General features: G+C 33.7%; 1 protein-coding gene across 1 annotated transcript; it reads left to right on the top strand.

The window, feature by feature from the left end:
* Positions 1-2,834: 2,834 nt before the first annotated feature.
* Positions 2,835-5,139, top strand: LOC123550046 (muscarinic acetylcholine receptor M5-like). The gene has a single exon (XM_045338483.2). It carries the CDS (start codon positions 3,195-3,197, stop codon positions 4,596-4,598), a length of 1,404 nt encoding a protein of 467 aa, XP_045194418.2. The 5' UTR covers positions 2,835-3,194; the 3' UTR covers positions 4,599-5,139.
* The last annotated feature ends 14,137 nt before the right edge of the window (positions 5,140-19,276 follow it).

The raw sequence follows: 19,276 nt of genomic DNA, 5'->3' as shown, positions 1-19,276 counted from the left end.
TTGTCATTTACATACACAATGGTACAAAACGCATAGAATGTACCAATAATCCACAATTTTCATTTGGAAGGTTTCACGCGAGTTATTTCTCTTCGTCTATGCATTGGATTACATAACCATAGGACCAAAAGCGTATTCACTTAACATGATTCTATATACCTAAACAAATAATAAAAATTCCTAGAAAGAGACAGACCATCCTTTATTTCTCTCAATATCTGTAATAAAGTGCTATTTAGGGCAAAAAGCTTTTAACCACGTTTAGAAGTTACACATTTCAAGGAGAAAATTAACGATATGTAACAATTAGATATTGGTTAATACCTGCGTAAGGCAATTAAATGCCTGACCTATTTTTTCTCTTTTAAGAAAATTGTCGTTCACTAAAAGCAAAATTATTACACAGACGTTATAATTCAGGCTGTGGAATCTGGTTGAGGATTTCTGTGGAATCATTTTGGGTAAACAGAAACTATTTCTTTAATAATTCATAATTATGGCTTTTGGCAAATCCAGATATCTTGTAATGTCGGTTGAATAATTTGCCTGTAATAATTCAGACTGTAATGTCCTTTGGAAGTATTTTACTTGCTTATAAATTGAGAAGCCAGAGGAAATTAAAAAAGGGAAAGCTTCTTCAGTGAAAGATACCTATTTTCTCGATGAAATTAATATCTTACTGCCTCAGAACAAATTAGGTGTTAGAGGACTAAATTGCAAAACTGATCTGGGAGAAAGAAACTGGATAATGGAAACAAATTCTGTACGTAATCTTATTCTCTTTGAATCCTGGAAGACGTGGTAGGTATACGTTATCTAAACCGCTATGCACACATGATCAGTTACAGACCCTCGAGTAAAAATTCAAAACTATGTCTCTCCTTAAAATTAACTTTAACACATAGCTTGGAATTTGAACGATATAATTTTAAGTGATGAAATATGAAAATATTTTAACTAATTTTTCTTTTATACTTTCTGATTATTTTTACGTATCAGTTTCAGAACTGATTGAAATGACTATATGGCAAACGCGTCCACTGTACGATTTTTAGTTCTCTACACAAGAAGGCAAAGGAAATCTTCGAGCTATTTTTTTTTTGAATACTGTTTTTATTTTATTCATAGTTATCGAATGATAAGATTAATTATTTTCTTGTACAATGAGGTAATAAAAATTTGAATTTTGTTTATTTCATACCTGACAATATTAACAAAAGTTATAATAATGTTCATAGATCAGGAAAAATCACAAAAAGGGAACCGATGGGGAAATGAAATATATTAGAAAATGCATCCCAAAACAAAATAATAGCATACTCGGTTTTACCGAGTCTGTTCATGATAGTAAATGAACACAACGCCCCCACCCCTAGCACCAGCTTAAGTGGAATTCTATCATAGTAAAATTATATTAAAAAGGACCGGAAAAGTTGACCAAGTACGGTGAGATTTTGTACAACCGACATACGACACTTTAAAGACTGCTAGTGTGACAGTTAATAAAATGTAAGCATATGGAAGCACAATTATGTAACTATATAGACTAATGTAAAAGGGAGTAAATTTATTTAAGGGAAATTGGAATTATAAAGAATAAGTTTGACTTTACGGCTGGTAAACTTAGTGTTATTGATAAATTAGGATATTTGGGAGATAAAATAACGATAAAACAGCACTAAGTTTTTTTGCATTAGTCCTTTAAAAGTATTGCGCTTCTGAACACAAAAGTTGTTTTTGCACATTGAGGTTCTACGAGTATGTTTAAGCAGGAAATTTTCAGTAAATACACAACATTTTAATGAAGAATATACAATTTCATATAGATATATAAAGAAATAAAATGACTAGGATAGGTCTTTTTCAGTTGTTATTTTCTAATAATTCTATAAATTTACCTACCATATTGTTTTCTTGACTACTGCTATCAAAACAAATACTTGAGCTATAATTATCATTGAAAAAAATAAACAAATAAATTCTATTGTCGGCATAGTATTGTTAAATTCCAGCGGTTATGATAGATGGTATATATTTGAATAGAAACTGGTTCCTCCTATAGAACGTGCAAATTAGCTAAGAACGACATATTGTATAACAATTAATATACATAACCACAAGATTAAATAAGTGAATCATTATATGTCCTATTTCATTAACTTGTTCCATTTTTTGTAGCATAAATACATGTAATTATCTAATTATAAGTTAAATTCATTTGTTGCCTTAATTCGATAGCAAGATCAAACATCAAATGAAAACACCCACGCTTCAAGTTCGCAGCCATGCCAGAAACAACAACAACAACAACAACCCTACAGTAGTGTACAGAGGGTTGATTAGAAAAGACAACTAGGATAAAAAGAAACACAGGAGTCCAACATGATTTTCACAGGTATTCTGCATTTTTTAAATATGTAATATAGGGGACGTACGCAAAACAAGATTTATTTGTAGTTTTCATGCAATACTTTCCTAACAACTTGGATGGAGAAATAAGTTTGTGATCATTATTTGCGAACCCATTTGCTTTTGTACTCGTTGGAACATATAAATTGTTTTCTTACAACCTTTAGTCTGAGAAAAAAAAAACAACCTTGATTGAATGAGAAATAAATCGTCTGATTGAGTTATGTTACACAATGGGATAAAATTCTTTTATCCGGATCACAATCAGCCTTTTTGGCTATGATAACAAGCGCTTGTTTCACTCCTGCAAAGGCATTATTGATTTAGAAGAGTCTGCTGAAGTCACAATAAGTGGAGAAAAGATCGTTCTCAATCGGCGAAGTATAATTATTGGAAAATGATCGTGGAGCAGACGGATTGCAGCTGCTAGCCAATTCTTATTGAGACACTCGATTGTTACGACGCTCTGTACGCCCGCTAATAAGAGCATTGCCAATTTATGGGATGTTTTTCTTTTCATGATTCCTTTTGGAATATCGAGCGAAGTATATATTTGAAGACATTGTAGGGAAAGTTTAAGACGGCACGGAACGTTTATAGATATTTATTAGAAATAGAACTGAATCTTCAAGAGACGAACTATATATGAGAAAACAAATTGAAGTGGAACTAAAACACCGTCAGCGTAGATCAAAGAAAGCTTTTTTGATGAATATTTCATCCGGAATGACAGAAACAATATAGCTCTATCATTAGCTTCTGTAGAGTTCGTTTGATTTGTCAACATGGATAACGAAACCTGTTATACCTCTCGGACGGATGAGGGATTGTTTACAAATGCCGACTTCTGGACACTGTGGCTTAGCGCAATACCATTTGTAATTATATTTGTACTGACTGTCACAGCGAATGGGGCAGTGATTATCATGTTTGCCATAAAAGTAAAATTACGAAAGTGTAGAAACACGTACATTATGAGTTTGGCAGTGGCAAACTTTCTCATCGGAATAACCTTACCTATTTCGATTCTGGAGACACTTGGGGAAAAGTGGATTTTCACCGAACAAGTTTGTACATACTTTTTGACAATTAGATATTCACTGTACTATGTAACGATCTTAAGTATTATCCTGATTACAGCTGACCGGTGGTGGTCGGTGAACTTTCCTTTTTCCTACAGAATTCGCCGGAGTAAGAAAATGGCGTTATCTTTAGCTGGCGTGATCTGGATACTCAGTTTTGTAATTCACATTCCTTCGATTGTTGGTTGGAATCTTTTGCACGTGCATACTGTCAAACTACACAACTATTGCCGTGTACCGTATGAATACAACCCTGGATTTACATTTTCGGCATCTGTGATAGAATTTTTCATTCCACTTATTTTGCTCATATCACTGAACATGGGAATTTATATAAAACTTGCAAAACGAAGAAATAGTAAAAAGATACGACGTTCACTGAGTACATCTGAAGGACATGCCATATATGGACGTAAAACTTCTTCCGATTCGGATAATAACAATATGTCGGATGACAAAAGTGATGTTTTCTCATCTATCAACGTAAGAAGAGAACCACGGAGAAACAGTTCGGCTGTGTCGGCTATGGTGCGTTTAGGGGGTGACAAATATGGTCTGTCTTTAGTCACAGCACGAATGTTTGCCGCTCAGAGGAATTCAACCGTTAGCCGTCTTTCATGCGAGTATGCGCAACTTATGGCGTCAATACAGCGAAAATATTCTTGTTCAAGACCAGTTTCGCGAACAAGCGTTTCAAAGACAAAACATCACGATGATATGGTTAGGGACTTTTTGCTTCGACAAGACAATAAAGCACTCCTTTCACTTGCGTTATTAGTCATTACCTTCGTGATTTGTTGGACACCGTCAATTCTATGTGATATATTGTACGCATTTTGTCCTAGTAAAGTTCCAATGTGGCTAATTCAGATGTCGTACTGGATTTTAGCACTCAGTTCGTCGCTTAATCCATTTCTTTATGGCATTGGAAGTAACGATTTTAGACGTTTGGCAAGATACTGGTTTTGTGATGAGAAAAAACAGACACGTATTCTAGAGAACATGCTGTACAATCAGTTTATACAACCGTGTGATTTGATAACAAAGAAAGGGGAAATATTTGAAAACAGACGGACAATCTCAAACAACAATGTGAGTTATGTATAACGTAAAGTATAGTTTTGTGTTCAAGGAACTTCCGTTGACTTGCCGAGAACATGTTTGGTGCTAATAGCTGGTTTGATAGACTGGTTTAAGTGCATGTATATTATGAAACATTTAGATAACTTAAACTTTGACCTAAATTTTGTTTTGTTTTTCGTTGAGAATGTTTCAGTGTTAACTTTATAATGAAAATAATATTATTTATTAGACAAAATTGCCCAGTTACCATTTGACATTTTTATTATCTTTGAAATTGCCTCGAACTTTCTACAACATTTCATGATTTTAATATCATATACAAAAGGAATTATAATCCAAGTTATATAAGAGTATGGCGGTGATTTCCAATTATAAGAGAATAGGAGAAGTGGTAACTGAAATTTTGAAAAGTATTTATTTTTATATGTAGTTATGAGGAGTATTTGTAAATGATATTTAACATTGCGTTCAGCTATATACTTAAGTAGTTATATGATTCAACCGCAATTATTGTTGTTAATTTGTATTTACTCTGTTGTTAAGTTTGTTTTATTGCATTGTGAAGAGGTCAAATCATTTAATTGAAATAAAATTATGAAATATTTATCCATTTTGTTTCTTTGACATACAGGATCAATTTTGCGAACACATTTAAATGCATGTGGTATTTAAACCAGGATTTCTTTTAAAAGAGAAATGGAATGTTATTCAAACATTCGTTCCGGCTGTTAGGTTTCATTAAATAAATCAAGTCATTAAAAGAATTTTCAAAATCAGTAAACAAAATATTTTTTATAAATTAATAGAGCGTGGCAGACTTTTGCTTCCATTGCAACGTTTACATTTTTATTTCAAATTGTACTTCAATCTGGTAAATACTGAAAATCGGTTGCCCAGAACGACAGGAACAAGCCACTCAAGGTCAAGAAATTAGGTACTCCGTTGTGAAATGTATTATTTAAAGCAGTGTGTTAAAAACGACATTCTTAATCAACAATTTCCTTATTTCAAACTGTCCTACCTTTTCAAATATTGTTCCGGGTTTGAAAAATCTTATGGATAGTTGACCGACGGCTTTCATACAAGGCAACCATTGGCATTTTGCCGCTTTAAATAAAAAATCATCTATATAAGCATATCCTCTATAAAAGTTAGCACTGCTTTTTAGTGTTAAACGCTAATGGCTGAAAACAGAAAACATCAACATATTTTATAGGTAAGTAATTTATTTAACGAATTGAAATCAACTGATGATCCAATGTGTATAACTGGAATTGGACAAAGATCTGTGATGCGGAGGTTCTGCTTATCTGTTAACCGCGGAATATCGCGTTAAGTAATATAATTTTAATTGTTTAATACAAATGGTTTTTTTTTTGGCGGAAGCGTCTACTGCGTTTGGAAATTTTATTTGCTAAAATCTTAAAAAGGTTGTATCATTTATATTATAATTAGAAAATAAATAAACCTACACACTTTGAATATCTGAACAAATAAAAGAAACTTATGATTACAAAAAGATATAGGTCACTAAATTAAATATCTTACCTACCTTAGCTCATAGCTACGGTAATCCCCTATACCCAGAAGTTTTACTTTGAACTGTATAGTATTCCCTGCTTGTGGTAAATATTCTGTTGATTTTTGAAAACGATAATGATTTGTTTGTTTGTTTGTTTGTTCAATGTATATATAACGATATAAAATTAATTTGAAGACAGATGTCAAAATTACGTCACACATTTACGTCAAGCAGAGACTACTATATAGAGTGCAGTAAAACGTTTGTATATACTTAATTGAATTACAACAATTAAACGATATATTTGAATGATGTTTAAAAATATCTTTTCGTTTCCAATCTGTCTTTAAAGGTCGATATTATCCGTAGGCATGCTGCATTAAACTCGTTATGAAAGCTGCGCGTTGAGTTTCTTTTCTCTTACATAATTTAGTTACGATTTCTGCGCTAATAACCTAAAAATAATATTTGTATTCTAATCGCTGAATTTTTATATCGATGAGCTTCTTCATAACTTTGTTGATGTAATAAAACCCGAAGCAAAATTGCCTAACTTGCGGTAAATTTATAACAAAATTTATAATGTTCATAATAATATACTATTGATAATAACTTTGATGTATTAAGAGTTTCAAAACAATGCACTACAATAGTACACGTTCTACTTGTTTCAAATATTGCCTTCTATGCACCGATTCTTCAACAACGACAGTAGCAAAAATTTTATACAGATATTTTTCAACAAACACACTTAATATAAAATTTGAAATTATTAGGATTTTCACATGCAGCATTAATCAATGAAATTTATTTTACATATGTACACTCATCCAACAACGTAAGATTAAAACTAACAATTGTCATAAAACATCGTCTCGGAGAATTCAGAACCCAAATAATACTGTAATAAACATCTTATAGGTTACTTCAGAATGCCACCGTTACTGTACTAGAACTCGAATCCAACACTTCTGTATTAAAACACCGTCTCGGAGACATCAGACACCCAACACTATTGTATTCAAACATCTTCTCAGAGCTTACATACATCCAACACTTGTGTATTTAAACATCTTCTCGGGGACTTAAGAAATCAAACACTTCTGTATAAGATCACCGTCTCAGTGAATTCAGAAACCCAACAATTCAGGAACTTTACACTTCTGTTTTTAAATTCCGCCTCGGAGAGCTCAGAAACACAAAAACACACTGCATTAACCATCTTCCCGGATACTTCAAGAATTAGTAGATACTGTATCTTAGCATCGTCTCGGAAACTTCAGAAATCCAACACTTCTGTACTTAAACACCGTCTCGGAGACTTATGAAATCCAACACTTCTGTATCTAAACACCGTCTCGGAGACTTCAGGAACCTTACACTTCTGTACTTAAACACCGTCTCGGAGACATGAAACCCAACACTTCTGTATTTAAACACCGTCTCGGAGACTTCAGGAACCTTACATTTCTGTACTTAAACACCGTCTCGGAAAGCGAGCACTTCTGTATTTAAACTCTGTCTCGAAGAATTCAGGAACTCAACACTTTCTGTATTTAAACTCCGCCTAGGAGGACGATACTGCCTATAAACACTGTCTCGGAGAATTAAGAAACCAACGGGTACTTCACAACATCTTGGAGATTCAGAATTATATCAAAACCCATTCGCAGTTGAATATAGGTCACTAACAAAAACAAAAACGATTGCAGTGAATGTTTGTATTCCTTCAGCTGAAATAAAATATCCTAAATTATTGTTCAAATAATGCTCATCAGCTGCAAAATCAAAGGCAATTATATTATTTGATTTTGTGTGACATTTACAACAGAAACACCATTACTTTATAAGTTTAGCATAAATATCTTTTTTTTTTTAATAGTTACTTCTCTAAAATAAGTGATACTTATCAATGGACAATTTTAAAGATTTCAAAAATATTCAATTGGAAAGTCAATATTTTACCTCAGATGTACAATTTCCGTAGACCCAACAGGGATTAATTTCGAACACTATCCGAAAGTGTGATAATTGTTTTGAATAATGTATTATCCGTTTAAAATACGTGTTCATTTGACACAGCGAATAGAGAAGACGCATGTTTGAATAACACACCGGGTATTATTCGTTTTCTAAACCCTGAGAATGAATGGATCATGCGATCAAGCTGACAAACATTCCACCTAAAGCTAAAAAGGGTCCTTCCGTTTCGAGGAAAACAAACGATTTGCACCTGAAGGTTCTTTATGCTAACTTTTTTGTTTGGTAAATATCTCAAGATTTGATTATCGATATAATAAAACAAATAGCATAGACCTGTTCGGATGGTATAAGATATATATTGTCAAGTTACGAAAAATAATAACATTACAGGTTGTCAATAACCCATATCTCCCCTCTCCGGCCTGTGTTATCTACATTATATAATTTAGTGTGATATTTTTATCTTTAATCTACCGCTTTATATACTTAGCATAAATGTCTTCTTTTATATAGCTACACTCTGAAATAAGTGTATCCTGGTAACGGACAGTATTAAGAATTCAAAAAATGATATTCTAATACAGACTTCGTTGATAGGTAGCACCAAAATGTTTTAGCAGTTCTCGTTTTCTAATAAATAAAATAATGTCGTCATGCAAATGGAATGCCAAGTTATTGATGCAGTTTTAGTATTTCGAAGTCTTTCAATGAATGTCAGTAGACCGCGGCCATAGACCAACAGTAGTGCATGTGTTATTTCAGATATATTCATTTGCTAAGAGACGACTTGTAATGTGAACATTTGAATAGAAACAATTTTTATTTATACATTTAGGAAAAGACGTTTGTTTATTGCAGCCTTGTCACACTCCAGGCAGGTTTACTTGACTTGATAAAACTTGCAAACAATATTTTCACTTTACTTCTGACTGTGTTAAAACACACTTACTGAATGGCATTTCCAGTAAAGAGTTTTCTAACGGTCAATGCAACAGCAAGCCATTTAATAAGAGCACATTATAACACGATTGGTTTCGCCCTATATACTCAATAATGGGTGGAAATTAAATGCTGGAATGAATCTAGTAGCATGCTGTTTAATTCACTTTCTTTACTCTTTGAGGACTAGAATGATTTGGAAATATTGTTTATGAGATTTTCTGCATGTTTTTCTGTGTCATCTGCAAGCAAATCTGCAATAACCTCTGCATACTGGAATTAGACGTGATTACATTTCATGAGATCTAATAATGCGATACACCAGCTGACATCAAATGTCAACTTGATATCTTAATTTCTGTTTTGTTTGATGTTTCAAGCACATTATCCATGCATTAGCCGCACAAACAACTTTGTCTCACCGATTTTAAGTCTGTTCTAATTCAAGAATATGTAATGAAATACAAGGTACAGTAGTTTCCCAGCCCGCCGCTTAGTTCAATAGGGAGAGCGGGGTCATGAGTTCGAACCCCTGGCGGGACATATGTTCTTCTTGACGACTTGATAAAATAAATGGTGCCTGAAATCATTCGTCCTCCACCTCTAATTCATGTTGGGAAGTTGGCAGCTACTTGCAGAGAACAGGTTTGTACTGGCACAGAATCCAGGAACACTGGTTAGGTTAATTGCCCGCCGTTACATAACTGAAATACTGATGAAAAACGGCGTTAAACTCAAAACAAACAAACAAACAATAGTTTCCTATGATGTTTTACTATATACGGAAGCATGGAGGGGACATCGGATTTTTTTTATTTTAATTCATCTCGTGGCCGCGAGAGATAACTAAGAAAAAATCAAAAAACAATTTCTTAATTCGTGGCCACGAAATATAAGTAAGAAAAAAACAAAGAACGCTTTTTGCTAATTCGTGGTCACGAAATATAAGTTAGAAAAATACAAAAAAACGATTTTTACTAATTCGTGGCCACGAAATATAACTAAGAAAAAAAAAACGAAAAACGATTTTTGCTAATTCGTGGCCACGAAATATAAAAGAGTATTTCGTTTTTTTCTTATATGGCCACGAATTAGCAAAAATCGCTTTTTGTTTTTTTTCTTAGTTATATTTCGTGGCCACGAATTAGCAAAAAAATTTTTTTTCTAAGTTATATCTCGTGGCCACGACACAAATTAAAATAAAAAAATCCGATGTCCCCTCCATGCTTCCGTAACTATACCATTTGACAAAGTTTATTTATGGTGAAAGGACGAACTAGTTTAGTCGACTTAAATTGTATGTAAAGCCATATATGAACTGATTTACTAATTTTTAAATTTTGATACTTTAAATAAGGGGTATATGATCCGAGTAAATAATACGGACAAGTTAAAAGTTAGACCACAGAACGTCTTACGCCACCTCAACATCATAGTTCATTTTTGAATCGTCTCACGTATCTACGAAACAATATTGAAAAATACAGATGAAATTTTCAAAAAAAAATAGGGTGAAATATGTGGTGCTATCACTTTATTTGCCTCTCGCATTCTTCGAAGAAAAAAAGCGGGGCATGGAAATGGGTTCCATCCGCCACACTTCATGTCCGGTCTATTACTCTGCTATACATCAAGGGTAAATTTCTTGGCACACATGTCTCATAATGACATGACGCGACGCGTGCAAGTTCCTGACCCCTTGTCCGAGATCAAGGTCACAGGTTAACATGTTTTTTTTTTCGTGTTCGGACCATAACTCTGCCATTCATCAAGGGAATTTGAAATTACTTGGCAAAAATGTTCTCAGTAAGACGCTGCGTCGCATGTAATATCCGGACCCCTAGTTCAGTGATCAAGGTCACGCTCGGATGTCACAGGTTACGGGCATCAGTTTCATGTCTGTTCCATAACTTTATTATTCATCAAAAGATTTCAAATTTACTTAAAAGTTTTCCATAATTAGACGACGTTTCTCGTGCAAGACACAGGCCCCTATCTCAAAGGTTAAGACTTTACTTTCTATGGAAGGATGTTTAAACAGTCATCATAACAAATCAATATGTTGCATGTAAGACCCAGACCTCTAGCTTAATGTCAAGGTTAAGGTCTCACTTAAAGATAATTTATTTTGTTGGGTTTAACGTCGCACCGATAAAATTATAGGTCATATGGCGACCTTCCCGTTTTGATGGTGGAGGAAGACCCCAGGTCCCCTCCGTGCATTATTTCATCACGAGCGGGCACCTGGGTAGAACTATCGATCGTCCTTAAGCTGGCCTAGATGGCCTTCTCACATGAAGAATTCAACGGCTCGAGTGAGGCTCGAACCCACATCGATGAGGGGCAAGTGATTTGAAGTCAGCGACCTTAACAACTCAGCCACGGAGGCCCCCTTACAGTAAAACATAAAACATAAAAACGTATATTCAGATAACTTGTCAAAAATTACCATTACAAGCCAATGTGTCCGTTTAATACACATACCCCTCTCTCAAAGGTCTGGGCCACAGGCACCAAAGTTAACTTTCATATTTTGGTATATGTAATTACTTTCATTTTAAAGAACAATAAATGTGTATTTGTCAACAATTTTCCCACTAATTTAATAATGAAATTATGTTTAACGTAAGATGATCGCTATATATAGACAGAAGTGGTGACAGACATTTCCAAACAATTTTATAATTGTTGTAGATAAGGACATATCTACCTTAATATTACATGTGCCTAAAACTTGGTCGAATCTGTTTTTTCACTTGCAATCTCGGCATTTATTTTCTTTTCCGTACGTCACGGGAGTGGAAGACACACATTTTCAGATTTGTCAATAGTTCCTTTCGTCACTGATGATTTAACATACACCTCGCCATTTCAGTCTCTCAGATCATTTTAAGCCATTAAACTTTGTTATTGTCATTTACCTGAGATTCTGGTGAAATATGCAAAATAATTTGTCTTGTTATTACAGTCTGTTATATTAAATTCGTGAGTTCTTTTAATGCGATATCGCCCACTGTAATAATTTTAAATATGATACTAACAGTATAAATTTTCCTTTTTCAAAATCCTATATAACTTTTATTTTAACTTTTATTTCCATTCCAATAACATAGATGCGAATTTGTTTCTAAGCTTAGCTTTGAGAGAATAGTTTTCATTTCAAAGTCTTGAACAGCATACAAAATCAGCGCAACATAAAAGATAAAGTGAATTTACTACGTCTATGAGTTGAAAGTAAAGCTCACCCTAAAAAGATCATGGGCTCAAAGTCTTCTGTAGGTTTAACTCTTCAAATAAAAATATTACTGCTCTCTTGGAGGTGACTTAAAAACAACCTGTCGTGTATGTATTGTTATGTACATGTCATTCCCCACTATGTTCCCTGTATTATTTTATGACTCATTATTTACTGATAAAAGGCTCCCCTAGTTTTGAGACATCAAGTATGTCAATAAGTTATTTATAGATTATAGTTTTTAGAAGGTTCCATAAACAGGATGCTTACACTATTTTAAAGTCTCGATTATTCTACCAGAATCTTTTGCGCGTGAACCTTTGATGTAGAGCAATCAAAATCTGATTTTCGTTTTCAAGTTTAACCCGTTTGCTTTTATTTTCATTACTTCTTACGTCATTTTATGCGAGTATGTATAAAAATGTCCCCGGTGTCCTTAGGATATCACACGCGCACTTCAGTCAAAATGAAATGCATTTTATGCTTCCATGTGTACGTCAACATACGATTTCATTCTGAAGTAGAAACTACTCACTTTCTTTAGATTGTTTTAGTATAGCAGGCGTTACATTCTGTCAGATAATAAATCTCCCTTAAACAACAAAATCACCAACTAATGATGGTTAATTGAATATCCCACCAGTCCTTCTAACGTCACGTCATGACGCACGTTTAACATGGGTGACATCTTCATGCACGAATCTCAAATGACGTTGAAACGTTTGAAGCCAAACGTGACCAATCGAGCGTTTTAACTCTGAAATATTTCTTTTTGGGATTAAAAGCATCACTGGGAATTTGAATACAATGTTTGTGTAATTGTACATCGAAGGAAGCGCAATTTGACTGTAAATGTATCATAATGGTTTTAAGCTATTTGGCAAAAAGTTCAACCTGTAGAAGTCGACACCTGTATCGAGCAGCCACTTGCTTTAAGCAGCCATATCCACCTTTAAAAAGACTGTTGTCTAAAGATGACCATGTCTTTTTTTATCGAAAGTTTATACAATTCTTTTTACCAAGTATACGTTTATGGTCACACACCAGTAAATATTATTCCCTATATATTCTACATAAAACTGACATTTTTAAAGAGCTATTAAACATATCTAGACTCATTTCAGAGAACAAATCCTTACCACATTTTAAAGAGTTATGATAAAACAGATATAAAATGAAAAAAAGTAGGGGTCATGTATCTTCTAAGAGAGATTTCTCTTGTCAAATTCGCTTACTGTAAAATCACATCACAATCACACTGCTGTGACCTGGAAGTACTACTCATACTAAAATTGAGTTTCACTTCACCAAATTCAACCTCCTCTCCCATTGTTTCTACCAAAATGTCAAAAATACATCCACAATGAAATTTAAACAGAAACCAGCTTTAATTTAGACCTCTGTGGCCATGCCAAGTAAAAAATTAGTGTTTAAAAACCTGTCCGTCATTACGCGACTAGACCAGATGGCTCCCACGCTGGTTCCTTTATTACATTTAGGCCTTATGACAGATATCAAGAGATTAAATCGGAATAAGGTCAACGTATATCTTATCTTAGTATTGTGGTAAACATTGATTTTGACAGTGAAATAGTTTGCTTTTTGTAATTATTTATGTAAACAGTTTTAGCTGTCTTGTTCTCTTACCACACTTTATTATGACAAAGCCTTGCTGAAAGTTTAAACCTTATTGAGCAAATATTGAGTTATTCCCAAAAGTATATCTTAAATAATTCCGACTTCGAGAGAGTTTATCAGCAGAAATAAATAAATGCTCTTGAAGCTATATTTTACATATCCTTTTGCCATTTCTTATTATATATGTTGTAAATGTATGCCTTAACATCTATTCAAAGATGTTGTAGTTTTAGAGAAATTTTGAAAAAAAAAATGTCTGTTTGTTTAAATTTTTCCTAGTCAGTTGCTTGGGTGGCTAGAGCAGACCAATGAAAATTATTTATTAAAAATATTTAAAGGTGTTTTTCGTAATAGAAACTTTACAGTTCTTTTTTGGTTATAGTGAACTTTATAGACTTTTTACAAGTTTTGTTCTCTTGAAATCCTTAAAATTGGCCTTTTGATGAGAGTGTGGCATTTAGGCGGCCATGTTGGATTTCGGGACAAATAATACAATTTCTTTGACCCTTAATTTTATCTCTTAAAAAGTATTATCTGTTATTTAGAACATATTATTTTCCTGTAGATTATGCTTATGTGGGAATTTGGAAAGTCCTTTGAAATTTATTAGTCAGGCTCCCTGTCTATAAAAGGAAGCAGAATCTAGCCAGACAACTTTCACTTTTTGATTTTACAGAAGTAACTTCTAGATTCTATTAGGAAAACTGAACTTGTTAAGCTGTTATTTTTTATTTTTCTTCTGGCCTGTTTCATCGGACCCTTAAAGTTGTTTCCCTTGTTGCTCTGTCTTCTGCAAAGACATTGAGTGTTCTTAGGGATTGCAGTTATATAAATATAGAAGAGCATTTCTGTGTTTTACATGCCTTCTTTGCGTATGTTAGGGTTTCACCTGGCGGGGATAACTTTTATTTACACTCTCCTGTGACTTTGGAACATGGTGGGGGTAAGAGTGAGGTTAGGTGCACCATAAACCAGTTTTAGCTCCCCAGTGGTGGTTTTGCCACTGACCGTTCTAAGGCAGTGTCCCACTGTATTCCTTTATTTGTTCATTTTGTCCTTGTGTGTTTGCTTTGTGTGTGCGTTGGTCGTGTGCGCGTCCGCGTGCTGGGTTTACGTTTTGGGAGCTTGCGTTTTTAGAACGTGGCGTTTTCGTGCTGGGGGGCTCGTTTTGAGGAGGCTGCGCTTTTGGTGCGTGGCATTCCCTGTTTGATATTTTTCTTTGTTTCCCTGTTGGATGTTCATCCTTGTTTTTTAACTATCTCTATGGATACTATTTAGATATTTGGTCTTAAAATTATTTAAATTAATTAAATCAATTTGTGTCATACGAGAAATGTGGCTAATGATAATTGCACAGTTTCTAAACCTTTTTCTGAATTTAACAGTTTTAGGAATCATTATCTTATCTGTAGTAGTGTATTATGCTCTTAATTGTTATTAGGAACAATGGGTTACAATTTTGGATAGATGTAAAGTGGTTTGCAGAGTTTAATTTTAAAAATAACGGACAAAATTCTTGAATTTATTAATATACTGTGTCTTCACTTCATTGGAAGCGTGTTGACTTTTATTACAATCAAAGTGGTGTGATAAGAATTGAATTTATTATTGCAACAGAAAGTGGTTTTTTGATATCCTGGCTTTTCCTTGAATGAATTAAGCCAGTGGTGTTGGTCATCCTGAACATTTAACCTCAAAAACCAATAAGACACTTTTGAGGAACCATAACGTAGGTCTACGTTGAAACGTTTTCCTGTTAAGCCCGCGGTAAAGTGTGTTCGTCCCAAAGAACGGGAGAGTGACCAGCGTTTACGACAGTATGAACGCACGTATGTAAAACGCTGCTTCTCTCATTTCTTTTCCCTCAAGGTAGTGAACCAGTAATGGCAGTTGTGACTACGTATTCTCGTTTGCTATTTTTGTATCATTCTGCCAAATTTCATGACAACCAGAGAATTCCGAATTACATAATCGGAAGGGAAATGTCAACAGTTATTATGTGTCCATTACCTTAAGTAAAAGAAACACCATTTCTAATTATAGTAACCCAATTATTCATCTTACAGAGAAGAAATCATATACACTATTTTTTGACCAATTAACGTTTTCATTATGTTACTGAAAGCGCTCGTTATTTGCAGGGTTAGTTTCACAAAACTTTGAAGAAGATACAAAAGTTTATATCGGTAATTAAATTTTTAGTATGTTTTTGTATCTGATTTAAGTATTTAGTTTGCTTGACAAAATGAAATCCAGTTGTTATTAAAGTATTCCTACTTCTCAGGGCTTAAAGAGAAGAAACAATTAAACCGAAAATTGGTCAGAATTTGGATATGATTAAACTAACAAGAGCTTCATAATAACCACTTTAACTAGGTTCTATTCAAGAAATGATTGTTTTTTTCGGTGTTCATGCGAAATGAACGACAGAGCAGGATCGGATTTATTTGCCGATCTTATTCTGTCGTTCATTTCGCATGAACATCAATAAAGGTTTCATTTCTTATATTTTCATTATATTTCCTTCCCATTTGTAAACAAGATTATATTATAAATTGCAAACATTTTGTTGCATTCAATATTAAAATCAGCTTCCCGTCCATTCTGTTCACCAGACGGAACAAGTGCGACGTCATCTAAGGAACGTTCTCCCTGACGGACGTTGTCAAAACAGTGGTCCGTTATCACTAAGCAGCGTTGACGTAACTTTCGCGCCTTTCCTGTTGCTGTTCATACGAAATGAACGTCATAATTTTCAATCCAATTTAAATATTTGTACAATGTCATATATTTTGTGGAAAGTTCTACCAGGATAGCGACTTAAGGACAACAAAGTTATATAATAGCTAAGGTTTCACTATGAACTTTGCCTGCTAAAGACTAATAACACAAGTTGTTGTGTTGCTTTGATCCATCTCTGACCGTAATTAAACATTGAATAAACAATTACAATCTGTTGTGTATTCAGAAATAGAAACGATTTTCCTATAAGCAGCGTTTCCTTTGATTATATCGATTTCAGCTGACTACAAGATAGATTTTCCAAACACTTTCAATTAATCTCATTAAAAGAATGTTTGGGTCGACTGATCGTGAATAATTGATAAAAAGTGCATTCTTGGAATTTAAGCTGCCTTTTCAATCATTTTAGATTTACGCAATTACTTCGTAATTGTTATGCACTTTAATGGATGTAAATTTACCTCTGTCTTAGAAAAAAAAGTTGTTGAAAAGGGCCAAGAATCATGTTTCTATGTTTCTTTTCGTTCGGGATATGTACATAATTTCTTACAACACAACCTTTCATATCAAAATCTCTCAACATCTTATCTTCTAACATAAACAGTGTGACGTTGCGCGGTATTAAATTCTACAAATATCTTATCTTCCATCAAACCGTGTGACGTATCGCGGTATCAAACTCTATAAATCTATAAATAGTTTGTGTAGCGCAACATAAACAGTGTGACGTTGAACAGTATCAGAATCTATAAATAGTTTGTTTGCCGCAACATAAACAGTGTGGCGTTGAACGGTATCACAATCTTACAACATTGTTTCATTGGTTATAGATGCATATGTGAATACCCGGTCGGAGGGTTAATGTTTAGGCGGTAATTCGGGCACCTACAACCAGTGATAGAATGTTTTTCTTGCATGCCGTATTCAACAAATAATAATAAAAAATAAAACAAATGACTTTTTTATGGCGCAAGGGAAATTACGTCATAAGTCATGACGTTACAAAGACAGATGACATCGTAAGAGTCTGATATTGTTATGTCATCTGCAGCGAAATACTATATTGTTTTCGTAAACTGACGTTTTGTTTTGGAACCGAGAAACAACTGTAAGGTGCAAAGAGGAATTATGAAGTTATTTTATCCTATTTTTCGTAAAATAATTGCAAGAATCTACTACACAGATGCATTTCGTTTTACGTTTTTTTTTGTAGCGCGCGAGTCATCATACACCTAGGTGTAAGCACCGGTGAACATATCGGAAAGGAAATAAATCCCCTATATTCCACCACACCAGGGTACCACTGCGCGGGTGAAAAGATGCATACAATCTGAAAATATTGCTTGAGGCGTTTACCGGCGCTGGAACAAATACACTCTATATATCATCACTGTGTAAAACTGTGTTGTCTTCTGCTTATAATTTGTTTAAACTGCTTTGTTTGCCTAACATCTGCGAAATAACAGCATCAACATGTAATTTAAACCTCTTTCCCTAATGAAATACTGGTTGATAACAGAGAATATTAATTTGGGTGAGCTCTGTAATTGAAAATGTTAACTGATATCACTGGTAAATGTAAGGCTATATTATTGACGTTGTGTAAGTTGATAGTAAACTATATATAGTACTGAACTAATTTGTTCTTATCATATTTCAATCTAGGAAAGTTTATATTTTGATCAGAAAATGCTAATTAGTTATAAGCTACCAGTATTTCTCCTCAGTTTCCGTTAATCAGCAAGAAAGTTAAAAAAAATGAAGGCCTATTAATAAGCTAAAGATGCTTATGACTGGTTTAGACATAATTTTCATGAGTCCGTTTTGGATAAGAACCGTTACAATACTTTGCGGCTTTTAAGGATAATTAATTGATAAAGTTCAATTTAATTTACTCTGGTGACAATTTATATTAATCTTTATTTACGTCTCATTCATGTACAATATCACAGGTTAAAATTACATTTCAATGCATAAATAAAATTAGTACATGACCGTTCGAATTTGAACTATAAGAGACTATCACAAAATATTACAATATTAATATACACATAACACATAGTTATAAATAAGTTAAGTTAATAAATACGACGTGTAAAAACCGAGAAGCCGGCATTAATCTGGGCTTTCTAAAGGCCTAAACCTGCCATAAAGAAAAAAAAATGCACAACACATGTAAAATTGTCTTCTTTGTAGTATTAAGAAGCAGGTTTTGGCTAAAATTCTTACCATGTTATTATCAGTAAAAAGCAATTTCATTTTATCACTGTTACTAAAACTCATAAAATTAGTTGCAGAAACTCTCGCTCTTTCAAACAGGGTATTTCTTATGTCACTGTTCAAATTACATTCAAGCAGTACATGGATCTCATTCTCAATGTTACTGTTATTATTGTCAATACAAAATGGGCAGAATCGCCTTTCAGCAGGCAAACCTTCATACCGCCCAGTTTCAATGCACAATGGAACAACGCCAGCTCTAAATTTACACAAATCTATGACATTTTGGTATTATCATATTACAATACTTTTCGACAACATAGTCCTGTTTAAATGTACAATAAGTTCTAAGTTTGTTACAACCCCTTCTAGATGTACCCTGAATAGCATTGATATGACTGAACCAATCATTTTTAAATTCTA

This window comes from Mercenaria mercenaria, chromosome 6 (genome assembly GCF_021730395.1).
Source record: "Mercenaria mercenaria strain notata chromosome 6, MADL_Memer_1, whole genome shotgun sequence".
NCBI classification, from domain to species: domain Eukaryota; kingdom Metazoa; phylum Mollusca; class Bivalvia; order Venerida; family Veneridae; genus Mercenaria; species Mercenaria mercenaria.
Note: the sequence above shows the minus strand (reverse complement) of the source record. Positions and strands in the feature narration are given on the sequence as shown.

Bases quoted from the DNA above. Each gene is read 5' to 3' on its own strand.
- LOC123550046 (XM_045338483.2), top strand. From the start codon at position 3,195: ATGGATAACGAAACCTGTTATACCTCTCGGACGGATGAGGGATTGTTT.